This window comes from Trichosurus vulpecula, chromosome 3, assembly GCF_011100635.1.
Source record: "Trichosurus vulpecula isolate mTriVul1 chromosome 3, mTriVul1.pri, whole genome shotgun sequence".
Classification (NCBI taxonomy): domain Eukaryota; kingdom Metazoa; phylum Chordata; class Mammalia; order Diprotodontia; family Phalangeridae; genus Trichosurus; species Trichosurus vulpecula.
The window spans coordinates 133,373,447-133,391,846 of NC_050575.1; the positions used below are offsets into that span (position 1 = coordinate 133,373,447).

General features: G+C 40.3%; 1 protein-coding gene and 1 pseudogene across 1 annotated transcript in view; one reads left to right on the top strand and one right to left on the bottom strand.

Moving 5' to 3' along the window:
* The window catches only part of LOC118841589 (zinc finger protein 2 homolog), a 250,524-nt gene extending 240,766 nt beyond the window's left edge, over positions 1-9,758 (bottom strand). The window contains exons 1-3 of the mRNA XM_036749134.1: positions 9,702-9,758; positions 8,944-9,327; positions 6,754-6,842 (exon numbers count right to left, since the gene is read on the bottom strand). Of these exons, the coding sequence (XP_036605029.1) occupies positions 6,754-6,842; positions 8,944-8,977 (123 nt within the window). The 5' untranslated portion in view covers positions 8,978-9,327; positions 9,702-9,758. The remainder of the gene's footprint in view (positions 1-6,753; positions 6,843-8,943; positions 9,328-9,701) is intronic.
* Positions 9,759-16,784: 7,026 nt separating this feature from the next.
* LOC118841590 overlaps positions 16,785-18,400 on the top strand; it is a 65,919-nt pseudogene continuing 64,303 nt past the window's right edge.

Consider the following 18,400-nt stretch of genomic DNA (forward strand, 5'->3'; position numbering starts at 1 on the left):
CATAACCACCCTTGTTCTGGCCTTTATCACCTGCTGCCTGAACTGCTGCAACAGATTCTTAGCAGGAATGCCTACATCCAGTCTCTCCCCTCTGCAATCCATCCTCCACCCAGTTGCCAAATCGACACAGGTATCACACTGTCAACTTCCCTGCTAGAGAAACTTCACTTGTTTATCCTTTAGAATAAATACAAACTTCTCTTTTTGTATCCTTTTGAATAAAATACAAAATCTTCTGTGTCCAGCTTATTTTTACAGGCTGATTATACACTACTACTCTTCACACACTTTATGCTCTAGCCACACTGGCCTACTTGCTCTTGTCCCTACATAATGTTCCATACCCCACCTCCGTGACTTTGCACAAATGGTCCCATATGCCTAGAATGCTGTCTTCTCACTTCCACTTCTTGGAAACTCCAGCTCCTGTCAAGGCTCAGTTCAAGTGTTACCTCATTGGAGAGGCCTTTCCTAATTCCCCTGTCAGTACTCCCCTATTACTACATGTTTATTTTCTATATGTTCTGGTTTCACTTATTTGTGAATGTTGTATCCTTCTATTAGAATGTCAAGTTCCTTGAGAACAGGGACTTATTTTGGTGACTGTATCCCTAGCACCTAGTACAGTGCCTGGAATGGTAAGCATTTAGTAAATGCTTGTTGACTGGTAGCATGGAAATATCTGAAGGGTTTTCATGTGGAAGACCTATTGGATACGTTCTGCTTGTCATAAATAGGATCAATGGGTGGATTTCTTCTCAATATAAGGAAAAACTTTCTAATAATTGGAGCTGTCCAAAAGTAGAATGGGCTTATGAGAAGTGGGTTCCTCATCATTGCAGGTCTTCTACGCAAGATGCCTACCTGGTGGGGATGGGGAATAGAAATTTAATGTTTCAGAGAGGGTTTGTCCTAGATCACCTGAGGTCCCTTCAAACTCTGAGATTCTATAAACATATAGGATGCTAAGCTTTCCAAATCAACTCAAAAATTGTTTTTTTTTTAGCTATGTAACTAGTATTTTAAAAGTATGAAACATGATCTTTGCCTTTAAGGATCATATACTTTTTTGTTCAGAATGTAAGCACACACATGACATAGAACAGTATCAGTTTTTGTTCAACTTTTCAATTGTTTATTAGGTACACCTTCTACGCCTAGTTAGATAAGCAACTGATAAAAATGTTGAACAGCATATGGCCAAGAACAGATCCTTAGGACACTCAACTCAACACCTACTTCCAAGATGACATTGACCAATTTGGATCATTCGACCAAATTCAAATCTACTTGAGCTATTAACTATCTAGTCTACATCTCAGAGCCCACATGCCTCCATCCTGTCTATACGGAGAACTTAAGAAGCTATTCCAAATGTTTTACTGAACATAACCTAATTTAATCTAATGTTTTGAAACTCGGATGCATTTGTAATAACATGAGTGTTGTTGATGCATCCCTTCTTCTAGTGCCATATGCAACCTAAATATACCTTCCCAATATATATCTACATCCTATCATAAATCATCCATGGAAGATCTACCCAATGTGCTAAAGGACTTTCTTTGCATCTTTTGTTATTTTGTTATTTTTGTTATGGATTCCTTGCTCTTGCTACATGACCAGCCCGTTGCCTTCTGTTACAAGCCTTTTGTCTTTTATCCAATACCTTGCCTACAAGTCATTAGCAAAATGTTACAACTATCTAAAGTAACCTTACATTTCTCTAGTTTTCTTTGGGTCACCCACAAATTTGATTCTTTGAAGATGATGGAATTTAATGATTCATAGTCATGTAGCATCACTGAAAAAATATTGGCACTGAAAAGACATGCTGGTAAGTATCATAAGGTTTTTGAAAGCAATGTGTGATTTCCTAAGTGCAACTTATCCAATTCTTATTCATGTTCAAGTCTGAACCCACTTCATATCTATTTATAGTACTTGTACAAAATATATATACTGATACAATAACTGAATAGGCTGTCCATCCATGTAATAATCTGGGCAATGTGCATTCTTTATCAAGAATAATGTATTATTAGTTAAGATCTTATGAATGGAGAAGCATTCTCCGAAGAGAGACTGAAGTGTTTCAGAGCTTGCTACAAACAGCAAACAAACAAGAGTACCTAACCAATCTATAAGAAATCTGTCTTCCATATAAGTTTTGTGGAGGAGATCATCCATGATGGTTATAGGCACATATCATCCTGTTTTATGTCTCAATATTGAGATTGAGAGAATTACTGCACAAAATTATCACTGGATGTATCTCTCAAGGAAACTTGTTATGATCTTACAAGTAATAGAGATGCATTTTATAAGTTTTTTAAATACCATAAAAGTTGACCTAGGATTCTAAATCCAGAGACATGTGAGGATGTCCATCTCCACTAAGACAATGGCATGCTTTCAATGAACTTGGAAGAAACAGAAGAATAGTTTTATAAGTTTTTTTTAATGAGCTTGAACATTAATAGTTTTAATTAGAAAATCCCCAGTACTTAGAGATAGAAAAGTTGGGGAATTTTCAAGCAAAAAAATTATTTTTATGCATGAAATATGGGTCTCTGTCTTTTGTCTCAAAAACAAAATTTTATACAACACAGATGGCTCAAGAATTTGAAATTTTCCTCAACTTTTTAGTCTTGCTTTAAGAATAAAATCAGATAGGTTGAAAGTTCAGATTTTTGTTATACAGGGGTTGAATATACCATTTTAAAGATTCATGCTTGGAATACCATTATAAGAGTTCACAATTTAATTTAAATTTTTTTAAAGTGACATCCTATGATTGCATTTATTCAGCAAGTACTACTTTAGATTTTAGATCTTATAGTTTTAAAATCTTATAATTCTACTGTTGATTATCTACTCAGTGAAAAATAGTTAGCTAATGAGAGTGATACAAAAAGCATGGCTCCAGCCTTCCAAGAGTTTATAATCTGTTGTTGTTTGTTATCGTTCAGTCATAGTCATGTCTGACTCTTTGTGACCCCATTTGGGGTTTTCTTGGCAAGGATCTTGGAGGGTTTGCTATTTTCTTCTCCAGCTAATTTTACAGATGAGGAAACTGAGGCAAACAGGGTTCAGTGACTTGTCCAGGGTAGCAAGCTAGTAAGTGTCTAAAGCTGGACTTGAACTCAGGAAGATGAGTCCTCCTATCATCTAGATGATTTTCAATGATTTTAAAAAACAGGATTTTCCTGTAAGTCAGTACAAATATGCCATAATTTCTGAACTACTTAAAAAAAATCCTAGATACTATTATCACACGTTTCCATGGCTTCTGGATACCAGCAACTACAACTCAAGGTTAATTATCATTCACAATTAATTTTATCATTTGAATTGAAGGAAAGGACCATTCTTTCCAACAATTGGATGGCTGTGGTATAGAGTAAAAAGTGGTATGCAAATAGTCAGATAATCTTGGTTTTAACCTTGACTCTCCCCTGAACTAGTCATAGAACCTGAAACAAGTCATTTTTCCTCCATGGGCCTCAACATAAAAGCTTTGAAAAATAAATGGTTTGGGCTAAATGATCTAATGTCTATTCTAGTTCCAAATTCTAAAGCCAAGGATAACAAAATATAGCTAAAATTTACTGTAATTTATGAATATGGCCAAAAGATTTGGATTGGTAATGTGGACTTTTTAAATCATATGACCATCTAACAAATATTTATTAAGCACCCACTATGTGCAAAGCACTATGCAAGGCACTGGGGATGGATACATACACATACATACACACACACGTCTCTGCCCTCAAGAAGCTTACATGCTACCTGTGGAATCCAACAGCGCACAATTAAGTAAATACAACATAATGTAGCAAGGGAGAGAACATTGATTAGAGAGGGGTGAATGGTGAAGGGGAAAGTGCATGTGGTTAGCAAAAAACAAGATGTAGTATGCATAAGAGGAGCTAGCACCTAAGCTGGGGACTGAAGCTAAAGATGTTAAAAGGCAGAGGTGAGGATGGAATGGAATACAGGCTTGCAAATGTACAGAGAAAGGAGATAGAATGCTTCTAGAAACAGTTCATGGCTAGTTTGGCAGGGACACAATGTGAAGGAGACCTAAGTGTGGAAAGGCAGATTAGAGTCAGACTGTGGAGGATAAATGCCAGTCCCTGGTGGGGAGATGGGTGGTAGTGGTGGTGATTCTCTATCCTCCAGCCAATAAGAAGCCAAGGGAATGACGTGATTTAGGAATATTAAGAGGCTACTGCAATAGTCCATGAAGTGATAAAGGTCTTAATTAGGGTAATAAGCAGTATGAGGGGAGAGATGGGGATGGATATGAGAGATGAGCAGGAAGGAATAAGACTTGGCAATTGATTGGATATGGGGGAGGCAGGGCAGGGGGCAGGCAGTGAAGAAGGATGACACTAAGGTTGCAGACCAAAAGGGAAATAAAAGTTCTAATGATAAATTGACATTTAACTCTCAGTACAGCTCTGTGTATGTGGAATGTAAAGGACCCAACAATTAGGAAAAGCACAAATGGAGTTGTAACTTAGCTTTATTAGTATGGTAATTTATCTCATCAAACAACAAAAGGAGCTCCTGGAGTCAGAAGACTTGGGTTCATCTGACATATCTCGGCTATGGACAAGTTTCCTCTCTAAGCCTGTTTCCTCATCTGTAAAATGGGAATGATAATACGTACACTATTTCACAGGGTTGTAAGGAATATGCTTTGTAAACTTTAGAGTTCTTGTGCCAGCTCTGCCATTAGCACGTGGCCTTACGACTTCATCCCTTTTGGCCTCAGTTTCCTTCTCTATAAAATAGGAGCTGTGGACTAGATGATATCTGAGGTGCCCTCCAATTCTAATGCTCTGATTCCGAGTTCTGGGTCGGCAACAGAATTCCTAGTTATAATACTACACTTACAGGAATATTATGATCTGCTTTATAGTGATCACTTTACAAAGTCATAACGAACACAAATATAGATGTATTTTGTATATCATTCTTTACTTTCCCCAGGCACAACAATGGAAGTTACTTAAGCTTGAGTGCCATTTTACATGTCTACAAACCTAACACAATGCCTTGAAGACAATAGACAGCTAAATGTCTGTTGAATTGAATTTCGTGTTGGTGAATGTAATAATCACTATACTAATAGGCTTACATGACATTTCCCCCACAATAATCTTCTGAGGTAGACAGTACGGTACTATCATTAGCTCCATTTAACAGAGGAGAAACTTAAAGTTCAGAGAAGTTATATGACTTGCCCGTGGCCCAACAGATAGTATGCGTCAGTGGTGAGACTAAAATGTTGATCTTCTGACTCCAAATCCCGTGCTTTCCCCTAGATCACACAGATGTTCCTGGAGCTGAATACAAACTAATCACCAGAACACAACACTTAAGATTCACTAGATTTTTTCATAAAAATAAGAGTTTTGCAACCTTTTTTTCTCCCAAAGCCCTCATAAATTGGATACCTGAAAAGACTGATTAAAGTGGTGTCACATATATATGAAAGTTGACCTATGGAATTTTAAACTGGGCAAATTCTTATCTACTTTACTGTGGACAATATAGCCATAAAAGCTTATATTAGGTATTTAACTTCCTCTGGGTTGTCATCCCTATTATTTTGTTTTCTTGTTCAGAATGTGTAAACATCTAGCTTCTAGGAAAATGGCTAGGAAAGGTTGCTCTGTTGCTCACTCCTAATAAATGCAGTACTCCTCAGAGAAAAATCTGCACAGTTATGACATTTGGACTTGTTGGAGTTTCAGGGAAATGGCCTAAAACTGCTAGACAATCATATCCATATTTACTATCAATAGAGCCTCCCATCATATAAACCCTTAAGGTATCTTCCCTTTCTTTCTTCTAGCCAACTCATTTTCCTGTCTCAAAATCAAGTGGTGTCAAATTCTAAATTCCTCAGGGTGCTGGCATTCAAGGCCCTCCACAATCCAACTCTACCCTGTATGTCCAATCCATCTTCCACTGCTAACATGATCCTTCCACTTTGGCCAGGCCAATGTAACAGGTCCCCACTCTGCCTCCAGGACTTTGTTCATAATGGTAATGCCCTCTTCAGTCCTTTCCAATTATACAAAAATCTATCTAATCTCAGGGCCAGCTCAAATCCCAACCCTGATAGGAATCCGTCTTTTGCTATTCTGACCCACACTGATCTGAATTACTTTATCTATTGCCTATCCCATTTATTTTAACATTTACTCATATATTTGTATTTTTATTTATAAGAAAAATAATAATTTTGTGTGTCTTTTTTCCCTAGTGAGCTGCAGCCATTTGAAAGAGTACTAGATAAGGAGTCAAAGTTCAATAACTATCTCTCAGTCTAGTATTGGGTAAACCACACAGACTCCCTTGGTCTTCGTCTATCTAAAGACTATCTAGTTTAATTCCTTTATTTTTACAGATAAACTAAGAGTCTAAGAGAAAGCTTCTTGAGAGTGAAGATTGTTTTATATATTTGTTCTATTCACAGGCTCTTGAATATTGTATAGTATAGTAGTTCTGAATCACCAGTTTAATGGTTGAGTGGATGCTGGGCAAAGAGAACAAGAATACTGAGGAAGACACTAAGAAAGGCAAATTGAGAAATTCAAATACCAAAAACTCCTCTAAAAAGAATTGGAGCTCATGTCCTTGGGCAGAAAAGCAAAAGGATGAGAGAGGAAATGTTTTTACCCTCTGACACCTGAGATGGCATTTCAAAAGAGAGAAGCAACCCCAACTCACCTGGGATTTGGCTGTCAGGAGCCCAGAGTTAATTCTCTCTTCCTCCATGCTCCCCTCTTGGGGAAGGGTAGAGTCCTGAGAAAGCAGAGCTGGGGAAGAGAAAGGAGCCATGAGGGAAACCCTGCTTTGTGGTTCCCAGACTCATCAGACCACATGCTAGACTAACATGCCAGTTGGGTGTGATTCCCCACACTCCTTTATGTAAGAAGACCAAGGGAGTCCATGAGTAGCCCCCACTCCCAGTAAGAGAATCATAGGCATTGCCACGTAGGACCCAGAGTCTATCCTTGTGTTCCTAATAGTTTCAAGGTGTATTGACCTAATGCCTGCAGCCCCAGTGAAAGTACACTTTCAAAGACAGCCAGACAAATAAAGGTGTAGTTCTGAAAGCTTTTATTAATGTGAAGCTCATCAAAACATTCTGCTGTGTCTTTCCCCCATTTCACAATCTTCAGCTTCATAGATATAAAACATGAGATTTTCAATCAGGGAGAAATATCACTTATTGAAATAAACACAGGACCAAAGTTAGAAGACCTGGATTCAAGTCCTGGTTTTCCCACTAACTATGAAATTGCAGGTAATTTACCTGACCTATCTGAGTCTCAGTTTCCAAACTTATAAAACAGGAAAGATGATAATATCTATCTTACCTGACTCATAGAGTCCTTGGGAGGACCAAATGAGATAAGTAATGAGGAAATTTTCTCAGAAGTAAAAAGCTAACTGTGCTATTTGATATATGGCTAGGATGGTGGAAGGCTTTGGAGAAAATAGCTTAAAAGAAGGTATAACTGGATAGTCCTTCTCTCCCCTCTCTATTCCACCTACCCCACTAGACACCAGTGAGAACAGCTAATAGTGAATGTTGGGAAGAATCTTGGCTTGAGAGGACATGTTACAAAGCATATGGCTGGAGGATAACATGTTACAAAGATATGGCTGGAGGATAACACAGGGGACCCATATTGAGATTCCAAACATTCTCACTCACTGATCTCACCATACCACAAGGCCAGAGAGATCTACCTCTCTCCTATTCTCTAATCCTAAAATACCCAATGGGAAAGTGATCTTTGAACTACTGAAATGTTCATGTTTGCTGATGCTTGGTCAGTTCATAAAAAAAATGATCAGTACTCTTTAAAAAGCTTAATATATACCATATTATGGTAATATCAACCTGACATTAGTCATGACTTTAATATGATGTACAACTATTGATATATAAAGGGTTTCTCTTTTTAATGATACCTGGTCCATTAATTAAAAATATATTGTCCCTAATAAGGAAGCCTAGCTCCAAAGACAGGTAAAAGAATGCACCTTCCCCCTACTTCCTTGCAAAAGTGGAAGCCTAAGGGTATGGAATACCATGTATATGAGACTTTTTCAATATGGTGCTCAGTATTTCTGAACTGTCCTTTTCTTCTTCTTTATGGCTGAGAGTAGGAAGGGGAAAGAATATATTGGAAAATGTAGGTGATATAAAAACAATGTATATGTATGTGTACATGTATGTACATATAATGCCCATCACCTGAGATCCAAGCTCCAAACTCGGCCTCCCTGGAGTGAAGGAGGAAACACAAAAGGCAGTGGAGAGGGAACACTTAAAAGTTTACAATGGGGAGATGTGCACCAAGGTTCTCCATACAGGGTTTAAGATAAAAGAGAAACCAAGGTCTGATGCCCTGCAAGAGGTGGCTAAACATAATAGCTTCTGCTGACCAAAGAATCTGGTCTGGGAGAGACTTGAATATTATTCAGATAACTGCATACTAGGAACTTGCTATTTGAGTCGTTTTTTTCCCTGTGTTTTCTCTTAGGTTATCAGTAAAAGTTCTTTGTGGAAAAACTGCAAATTGATCTAAGAGGAAACAGAATTGTTCTCTTTTGGCAGAGAATAGGAAACCTCATGACCCCAGAGATCAAGGTGATGATAGCTGTGGGACCAAACAAGTTCTGAGCCTTTGGACTTGGAAAGACCAGAATCTCTATGTGTGTACTGGGATGGCAGAAAGGGGCATGGTAGGAAAAAAAAAAGTTAAAAAAAGTTGGAATAATCCTTAAATGTTGATTACTTTCCTCCAGGCCCATTCCCTCACTCACACACCTTCTATTTAGATATGTTCTCCTCTTCCCATCCTGGGGTACTTGTCACCTTCCCGCCCCTTCTGGAATTCTCACCTCTCTCCCCAAGCATTTGGGTCAGATCTTCCATGGTCACCCACTTCTCAATGGCTTCTGGGTGTTCTGCTGTCACCCAATTGCTATCTAACCAGGCAGGTGGATCAGAAAATTGCTAAAGCACCAGCAGCTCCAGGACCTGCTCCTTTCTGCCCCAAAGCTCTAGTCAAAGATCTCAAGTCAGATGTGGCATCTTCCTCCACATTCACCTTCTTGCAGAGCTCGGACCTTCCTTCACTCTGGAGCTCTCTGATCTGTCTCCCCAGGAATGAGTCCTCCCTCTGTTGCCCCTGTAGCTACCCAGGGCCGATTAGGCAGAGTCGGGAAGGAGTCAGCAGGAGGGGCCCAGCAGCCTCAGGAGACCTGCGGAGATGGCCAGAAACCCTGGATGTACAAAACGGACACAAGGTGAGTTTCGGTCACTCATTCATTCGGTCAGCGAGCATTTATTAAGTGGCTACGATGAAAACCGAAACGGTCCCTGCCCTCGAGGAGCTCACACTCTACTGGCAGCACGCGGTGTTGCGGTCAGACAGGATAAGCGAAGCTGCTGGAAGCGGCCACACGTCCACACGGCTCGGCCACACAGTCCCCGGCACCCCCCGGGCAGGCCCCGCCGCGCACATCCGGGGCGCGGGGGGAGGGCCCAAGCGGTCATGCCCAGGGAGCACAACAGGTTTTCTTCCCCTCCCGGACCTGCTCCTACTAGGGCGGGAGTGCGAGTGGGTATCGGGGACGGACCCTCGGTCGCTAAATACCTGGTCACCGGATGCGGGGCCTGGACTGACACAGATGCGACTCGGAGACAATCATCTTTTCCAGTCATGGCGGCGAGCATGCGCATCTCTACACACAGCTGCGCAGAGGGGCCTAGGGACTACAATTCCCAGAATGCTAGGGGCGAGGGTGCTTTCCTCACTCCTTCCCCGTCTCCCCTCACTCCTCCTCCCCCCAAGCCCTCAACCTCTATAGAGGTTCTCTTTTACTAAAGACCCTGATGGTTCTTGAGTTGACGTTTAATCCCTACACAGCATCTAGGCTCTGGTCTCCATTGGCTAGGTTAGAGAAGAGGAGAAGTAGAGCGCCTTGTCTACCGTTCAAAAGTCCACCATCACAATGTTTCCATAGGAATTGCCCAATTTTTTTTCTCCCTTGCCCCTCACCTGTCCTGGGACTTGAAAGATATTTTCTTTGGATGCTCCCTCCAAGCTGAGGGGTTCGTTTCTGATGGAGGACCTTCCATTTAGGTTTACCCTAAGGGAACACTGAAGGGGGAAGAGCCAGTGGAGGCCGAGACCATTGTCAGGGACTTTGGGGGAGCAGGGCTTGATAGCACTTCTTTCTTAGAGTCCTGCACAGCCCCTAGGGCTACTAAGGACGTGAGGTAGGGGGCAAAACAGAAAAGCAAAGGGCAGGTGAGGCTGGTTTATCTCCAGCCTCAGACAGATTCAGCAGGCAGGGAGGGGAGGGAGGCGATGGATGTGAGTACAGAGTGCACTCTGGGGTCAGGAGTTAAGAATGAAAAGCTAACTTTAAGCTAAAGAAGCTTTGCCGAGTCAAAGAACAAAACATAGAAACAATAGATAATTTTGTGAATGATAATGGCAAACATACCAAGATTTTGTGATGCAGCCAAAGCAGTTGTGAGGAGAAATTTTCTCTCTAAACGCTTTCATCAACAAAAGAGAGAAAAAACAGGTCAATGAACTGGACGTGCAATTAATTAAAAAACGCTAAAAAACCAACAAATTTTAAAACCCCAATTAAACACCAAAATAGAAGTCTTGAAAAACAAAGAAAAGATTAACAAAAATGAGAACAAAAATAAATCTCATTAATAAAGCTAGGACATATCTTAAAAAAAAAGATAAACCATTGACTAATTTGATGAAAAATAAGAAAGAAAACCAAATGAGCAAGATAAAAAGGGCATATTCTTAGAAATCATTCTGCCCAACACTATGCTAATAAAATAAAAAACTTAAGTGTAATAGAAGAATATTTACAAAAGCACAAAATACCCCCAAATAACAGGGGAAAAAATTAGAAGACATCTCAATCTCGGAAAAAGATATTGAACAAGTCATTAATGAACTCTAAAAGAAAAAAAACAACCCAGGGCAAGATGGATTTGCAAGTGAATTCTATCAAAAGTTCAAAGAAAAGTTAAATCCGATATTATATAAACTGAAAAAAAAATAATGTATGGATCCTACCAAATTTCTTCTATGACACAAATATGGTTTTGATACCTAAACCAGGAAGTATCAAAATACAGAAAGAAAACTATTGAACAATAGCTCTAATGAACATTGACGCAAAAATTTTAAATGAAATATTAGTACAAAGGCTATAACCAAAAAATCAAAGGTTATACCTGAAAGACTATCTCATCACAGCATCAAACCATACATAAAAACTAAACCCTTACCATACAAGGAAAGTGTCAAGCATTGACATAGAACACTAGGCAACTGGGGAAGTGATACGCATATACATTCCCTCTCTCCCTGTTGCTTCCTTGTCAATTAGTATTCCAGAAGAGTCAAACAGAGAAATGACTACACATGGGAATTTCTTCTTAGTAAATCCAAATGATGGAACTACCCCTCTATGAGTCCCATAGTCTTACCTGGTTTTGAATCTCACTCTACAAATAATCCAAAATGCCTAAAATCCTCATAATCAGTGAACCTGATTTGTATACTCACAACCAGTAACAGCTCTTCCCCCTTTTAAAACTCATTGATCATGTCTCTTCTGTATGTTGAAGAAATGATGGTTCAGTTCAATTAAGTTCAGCTGTGCCAGTTCAGTTGCTTTTCCTAAGCCTTAGGGTTTCACTTGGCCAGTTGCTATTTTGTGGTGCTGCTACCCCTGACCATGGTGCTGATAGCTTCTAATAACTGAAGCAGCACCTTGGTGTCTTTCTCCATATAATTTGAAATCCTCTGAAACTGTGGAACAGCAAACAGAGAGGTGGCTTTAAAACATTAAAAAAAATCGTGTGTCTATAAAGGAAAATGCATTAATCCTGGTTCTTCCACCAAAATTTATCCAAACTTTAATAAAGCCACAAACCCAATCTATGAAGGTACAATTTTTCTAATGGTCTTAAGGGATTTACTGAAGTTTGGGTTTATAAGAATATAAAAATTGAGTATATATGTTGATATGTAAACTATAAATTTTATCCAAATTCATCTTGAGCCTACAGCTATGTTCAATCTTTTAAGAATAATAGATGTTCTATGAATTAGGATATTTTATTTGCTCAAAAAAGACTTTTTTCTCTCTTTCAAAGAATGCTTAGCTCACCAAGGCTTAATAAATAAGTTCTTTTTATTCCCTCCAGTATATCTTAATTTTAATTTTTTTATCCAGAATTTAACCAACCATAAATAAAATGAATATCTACTTATGCAAAGTAAAATGAAACAAGAAGTTTATACACAAAACTGCAAGTCTCTTTTATGTACAGTTTGTTTTTCCTTTCAAGTATGTAATAAATTAAACACATAGCTTATAAAACTGTCCTTTTGTATTTTCTTCCATTTTCTTTTGTTCATTTCAAAGACTTTCAGTGACCCTCTTTTTTCCCTTTCCTTTTTTTGGCCAACCTTATGATATTCTCCTTCCAGAAAAGGTGGGGGGGAAAAGAAAAGCAAAACCCTTATAACAAATATGCATAGTAAAGAAATGCAAATTCCTACATTGGTCTTGTCCAAAAATTTATATCTTATTCTCAGGAGGTGGGTAGTAAATGTCAACATCTGGAATTATGGTTGATAATTTCATTAACCACAATCCTCAAGTCTTTCAACATTGTTTTTCTTTACAATGTTATTGTATAATATAAACAAGTTCATCTTTAATATATCCATAAGCTATCATGAGAGCTTATAGACATTAACACACACCTTTCTCAGCCTTATGTCTTTCCAGGAGGAAGGACTATAATAATTTGTTTGTGGTTTTATGCTCTGTCAACTGGACTGAACTTGCTTCTAAAATGAGGATGGCCAGAGCCAAACTAAGCAGGCTAAAGATAGGAGAGTCAGCAATCAAACAGAACTTTAATTTCAAAGTGAGGTAAAGAACTTACAAGCAAGGAGGCAAATTAGACACACATGTCAGAGCCCTCCCGCTATTGGAGGGACCCAAGGCAGTGAGGGGAGATCTCAATACTTATACTAATGCCTATGCAGTGAGCTATAGCCCTGACATTGAGGCTAACAGGAATAATGAGACAAGTTTGATTCATAGCAGGGCTTCATAACCAGAATATGGGTATTTATCTGAGCTTGTCTGGTGCTTGTCAGAGCTCAGAGAACATCTGGTGCTGGTCAGAGCGATGTAATAATTAGGTGATTTTGCCAGAGTGTGAGATCATCCAGAGGGTGAGTGCAAAGGATTGTTGTTATGCCAAGCTCAAGGCACAGCTTATTTGCTGAACCTTAGCTCTGGAAAACAGGGTATCTCTTAATATCTTGACACTGTAGATAATCCAAATATTTGTATAATGGTAGTGAGATGTTTCATTTCCATGCCTTACCAAAAGATATATAGGATTTGGAGTCAATGTCTTCAGGCAGCATTTACCATAACTTCTTGGTCCTTTCCTCAAGTCTCATCAGAGAGTTATTATCCTATTGTTAGAGTTTAATTATTTTCCCCTCAATGTAATCAATATATTGTACTATGAAGATTTCTAATATATTCTCCCTTCTCTCCTCTGATACTGCCTCCATCTTACTTCAGGCTCTCATTACTTCATGCCTGGACTATTGCAATAACTTGCTGGCTGGTATCACAGTCTTGTGCATCTTCCCACTCCAGTAGTTTCTCCATTAATCTGACAGATTAATCTTCCATATATAGGACTGACCATGCCACCCTCCCCTCACACTCCTTTCAATAAAGTCCAGTGGCTTCTTATTGCCTCCAGGATCAAATATAAAATCCTTTGTTTTGCTTTAAAAGGCCCTTAAAGCCTTTCTGACCTTCCTGGTCTTCTTACACATTACTCTTCTCCAACTATTCTGTGATCTAGTGACACTGGGCTTCTTGCTGTTACTTGAAGAAGACACTCCATCTCTCAACTCTATGCATTTATGAATTTTCACTGGCTATTCCCCATACCGGGAACCAATCCTCTCTCCCCTCATTTCTGCCTCTTATCTCTCCTAGTTTTCTTCAAGTCCCAGGTAAGGTCCTACTCTCTTTAAGAAGTCTTTCCCAGGGCAGATAGGGGGAGGAGGTAATCAAAAACAAACGCTTTCGAAAGGGGACAGGGTCAAGGGAGAAAATTTAATAAAGGGGGATAGGTTAGGAAGGAGCAAAATATAGTTAGTCTTTCACAACATGAGTATTGTGAAAGGGTTTTACATAATGATATGCATGTGGCCTATGTTGAATTGCTTGCCTTCTTAGGGAGGGTGGGTGGGGAGGGAAGAGGGGAGAGAATTTGGAACTCAAAGTTTTAAAAACAGATGTTCAAAAAAAAAGTTTTTGCACACAACTAGGAAATAAGGTGCACAGGCAATGGGGCCTAGAGATTTGTCTTGCCCTGCAGGAAAGTAGGGGAAGGGGGGATGGGAGGGAGGTGGGGTGGTGGAGGGGAGGACTGACTGGTAGACAGGGTGACTGGAGCATGTGCCATCTTGGAATGGGTGAGAGGGTAGAAATGGGGAGAGAATTCGTGATTCAAACTCTTGTTGGGTTCAATGCTGACAACTTAATATATTAAATAAATTTTTAAAAATATGCTTTAAAAAAAAAAGAAATCTTTCCAGTCTTCAATCTTAGTGCCTTCCTCTGAGATTATATCCAATTTATCCTATATATACATCTTTTTTATATAGTCATTTTCATTTTGTTTCTCCTATTAGACTTGAACTCCATGAGACAGGGACTGGGTTTTTTTTTGCCTTTCTTTGTATCCCCAGTATTTAGCATAGTAACTACCACATAGTAGGTGCTTAATAAATGCTTGTTGACTAACCAACTCACTTACCCACTTTAAAATCCAACTTCCACCTTTCTGTCCACTCACAGACTATATATGTTCCTGAATTTTATTCTCCATGACTTGGCATCTCTATGGCTGCTTCAGACTTGGAGATTTCACTGTTCGCTCTTTCTTCAAGATGATTTATAAAAACGTTAGTCATTAAGTTTTAGCCCTGAGTCCTTGGTACCCTGGCATTTTCCACCTTTTCATTCTAAGAGATATTTCTTCTTTCTCCCCTCCCCCAATCCTTTGTTTCCTGTCTCGGAACTAGTTCCTATCTGTTGAGATGGCAATGTGTGGTGCAGGGTCATCTTGAAAGAATTCACAGCCTCAGACCATCCCCAACTCCAGCAAAGGCATTTATTAAAGATTACACTCTCAACAGCAGGCTGGGCTCCTTAGAGGAACCAGCAACCAGCAAGGCAAGAAAGGGATTTTTATAGAACAAATGATGCTATTAGCATAACAGAATATATGAATAAACATTACAGAACATGGGTTTTTGCTAATATGAGGAAAGGCTCTTGCCTTGGTGGAACTGTGCATGCAGCTATCCAGAATACATACAGAAAAGCCTACTAAGGGAGGATTATTAATGTATGATAATGATGTTATAATAAGCCTCTCCATAAATTCAGTTTATGCTATTACTACACGGGCATCCACTTAGGGAAAGTCTCTTCTATTGTTTTGTGGTCAAACATCCTGCTCAGTATCCTGTTGGTGCTTCTTTCTTATTGCCTGGCTCTTGTGGTACATCTAATACCAGAAGGTTTGGTTTAGGTCTACATCTAAAACTAGATTGATGTGGTCAAGGTCATGGACATGTCTGCTATTCCAATGAGGCATACAATGAAGCTGGGATATTGGGGCTGGGCTGGAGTTCCTTGTTGTCTAGCAACTGCTGCTGAAATAATTGTTGCTAACAATACAATTGTTGCTAACATCCCTACCCCCATTACTATCCACCGTTTTTTAAAAACCTACTGTGATTTCATTGGTGTAGAAAATCCTCTTGGTACAAATTGGCATCTTAGATGCCTGTATTTTTGCATATTTCAACATATACAGAAATAAATATAATAGGAGGTAAATAGGAGAGAACAGTAAGAGAGTGGGGGAGAGGATGAGTGAAGATTTCACAAATAAAGTGGAACCTGAGCTGAACTTTGGCAAAGGACAAGGATTCTGGGAGGTTGAGCTATAAAAAGAGTGTATTCCAGGCAGGAGATTAGATGCTTGCTGTGTGAATGCACTGAATGGGAACATACACTCATATGGCTGGGAAATTTGAAGTACTAAGTTTGGAGAAACAGCTGGAATCCTCTTTGGTTGGAATGCAGAGTACATGAAGAGTAGTATGAGCAAAAAAAAAAAAAATCGGGAAAGGGAAGCGCCTTGAGAATAGGACTGTTTTTGGCCTTTGTATCCTAAGCGCTTAGATGATGCCTGGTACATAGCAGGTACTTAATAAACGCTACTTGAGTGACTGTGGATTTCTGAGGAATTTGTTTTATTCTAAGTATTTTATGAGGACAGTGACAAAATTAGACCTGTGCTTAAAGGAAAATTATTTTGCCGGCTATTTGGAGTTTTTAACAGTACACAACTTCTCCTTATCCGTCATGATCTCCAGGTGATTAGTTGGGCGTTAATTTCTCCTCTGTGGGAAAAGATTCTATTGCCTTTTCTACAGGAATTTGTTCAGGTCTTAAAGCTCCGTTCCCTCTACTGGCCCCGCCCCTGGGAGGTTTCTTCCCCGCCTTTTATCTGCGGTATTGGTTCTCTCCGCCCTTTGAAGCCCAGCCTCTAAGCGAGGCGGGTTTGTAGCCCTAATAGGAACCAAACTCTGGACAGTGAAATGCACAAAGATGGGCTGAGACACGGTTGTCATGGAGAAAACCTAGGATTGTTTGGTGTGGGGGAGGGATGCGAAGCTAACCTCTGCCTGTGATAGGCGACCAGATCGCTCCGCGTCCCTCCCCGAAGCTTCGCTTCGCTTCTGGCGTGGCGGAGCTCACCCTTGGGAGACCGAGCTGGCGCAGAGAAGGTGTTGCCAAATGGCCGCGACTTGGCATCGGGAGTTGGGGCGGAAGGAAGTATGGGAAGTGGGAAGAAGGGAAGTGGGGGTGGGGGAGGGAGAGTAGGAAAAACAGAAGCGGCTCAGCTCGCGTCATTCTGGGAGTTGTAGTCCCAGGAGGCTTTCTAGGCGCAAGCGTACTTTCCAGCATTGTCTGGTAATGCGCGCGCAGGCTTGACGCCATAATTGGTTCTTCAGCTGAACCCTCTCTTATTGGAGGTCAGGCCAATCCCCGGACTTAGTCCCAGGTACTTAGCGAGCCAGCCGCCAACTCCGGTCTTGCTGTCGACCGGTGCTGGGCTGATGGGGCGGGGATAGCGCATGTTATCCCCTCCATTCCCTACCCCTGAGAAAGAGAAAATGTGTGAGTGTCAGACGAGTTCTGCGTGAGTGTGTATGTGTTTGTGTGTATACACAGAGATACTATCAGTCGGATATTCGTATTCCTGCAGAATAAGCCCCCGCAGGGTAAGGTTTCCTTGTCTGTATCTCCAGCTCCCAGCACAGTGCTCTGCATTTAGTAGATGCCTATTGCATGTTTATTGAATTGAATCGAAGTGTTTGTTGAATGAATGAAATTCACCGGGTGCCCGTTTGGATGCCCGACTTTCTGGCTGTTTCTGAAGTGCCCTGCAGGACGCGTACTGTGACTGAGGTTGCTAGCCTCTTATGCTGACTACAATTCTCTCTCTTTCCACAGCGGCGATGATAGAGTCTACAGGTTTCCAGCCCTGAGGACCAGAGGAAGGGTTTCCTAATGAAGAAGCAGAGATTTCAGCTCCACGGTGAAAGTCCCGGAGAGCCACTGAGCTCCCAGGCTCTGGGAATCAGAAATACATGCCAGGAGCATGCACTCCTGACCTCTGAGACCTTTCCCCAGAGCTTTCAAAAATGCTGAATAAAGTCCTGAAAGTGACTGGTGCTGAAACGATTCCTGACCAATCTGCTTGGATAAACAGGATTGGGGTGAAATCAGAATATCCGGAAACTAGCCTCGGAAAATCTCACCCAGATGCTTCAAGAGACAGGTGAGAATTACTGACTATGGGGACAAAGGATCAGTTGGCCAGAGAAGAGTTTGTGCCCTAGACCAGTTGCCTTATAAGTACAGAAAAGCACAACATTCTTTGACCTGGAATGACCTCCTAGAAAATTTGCTTAGTCAGGTGGGTACCATGTCCATGGATGAGGCTGACTACACTCCCATTCTTCAGTTAACACAAAGGATGATTCTGAGAAAGAGTCAAAGGCAGGAGGTATTCCAGTATTGTAATGAGCAGGGCTTATGGAGTAGATTGTGAATTTGGGAACAGAGGCTTACATCAAAATGCTTGGGTTTAGTTGGTGTTTTCAAATAAGCAGCC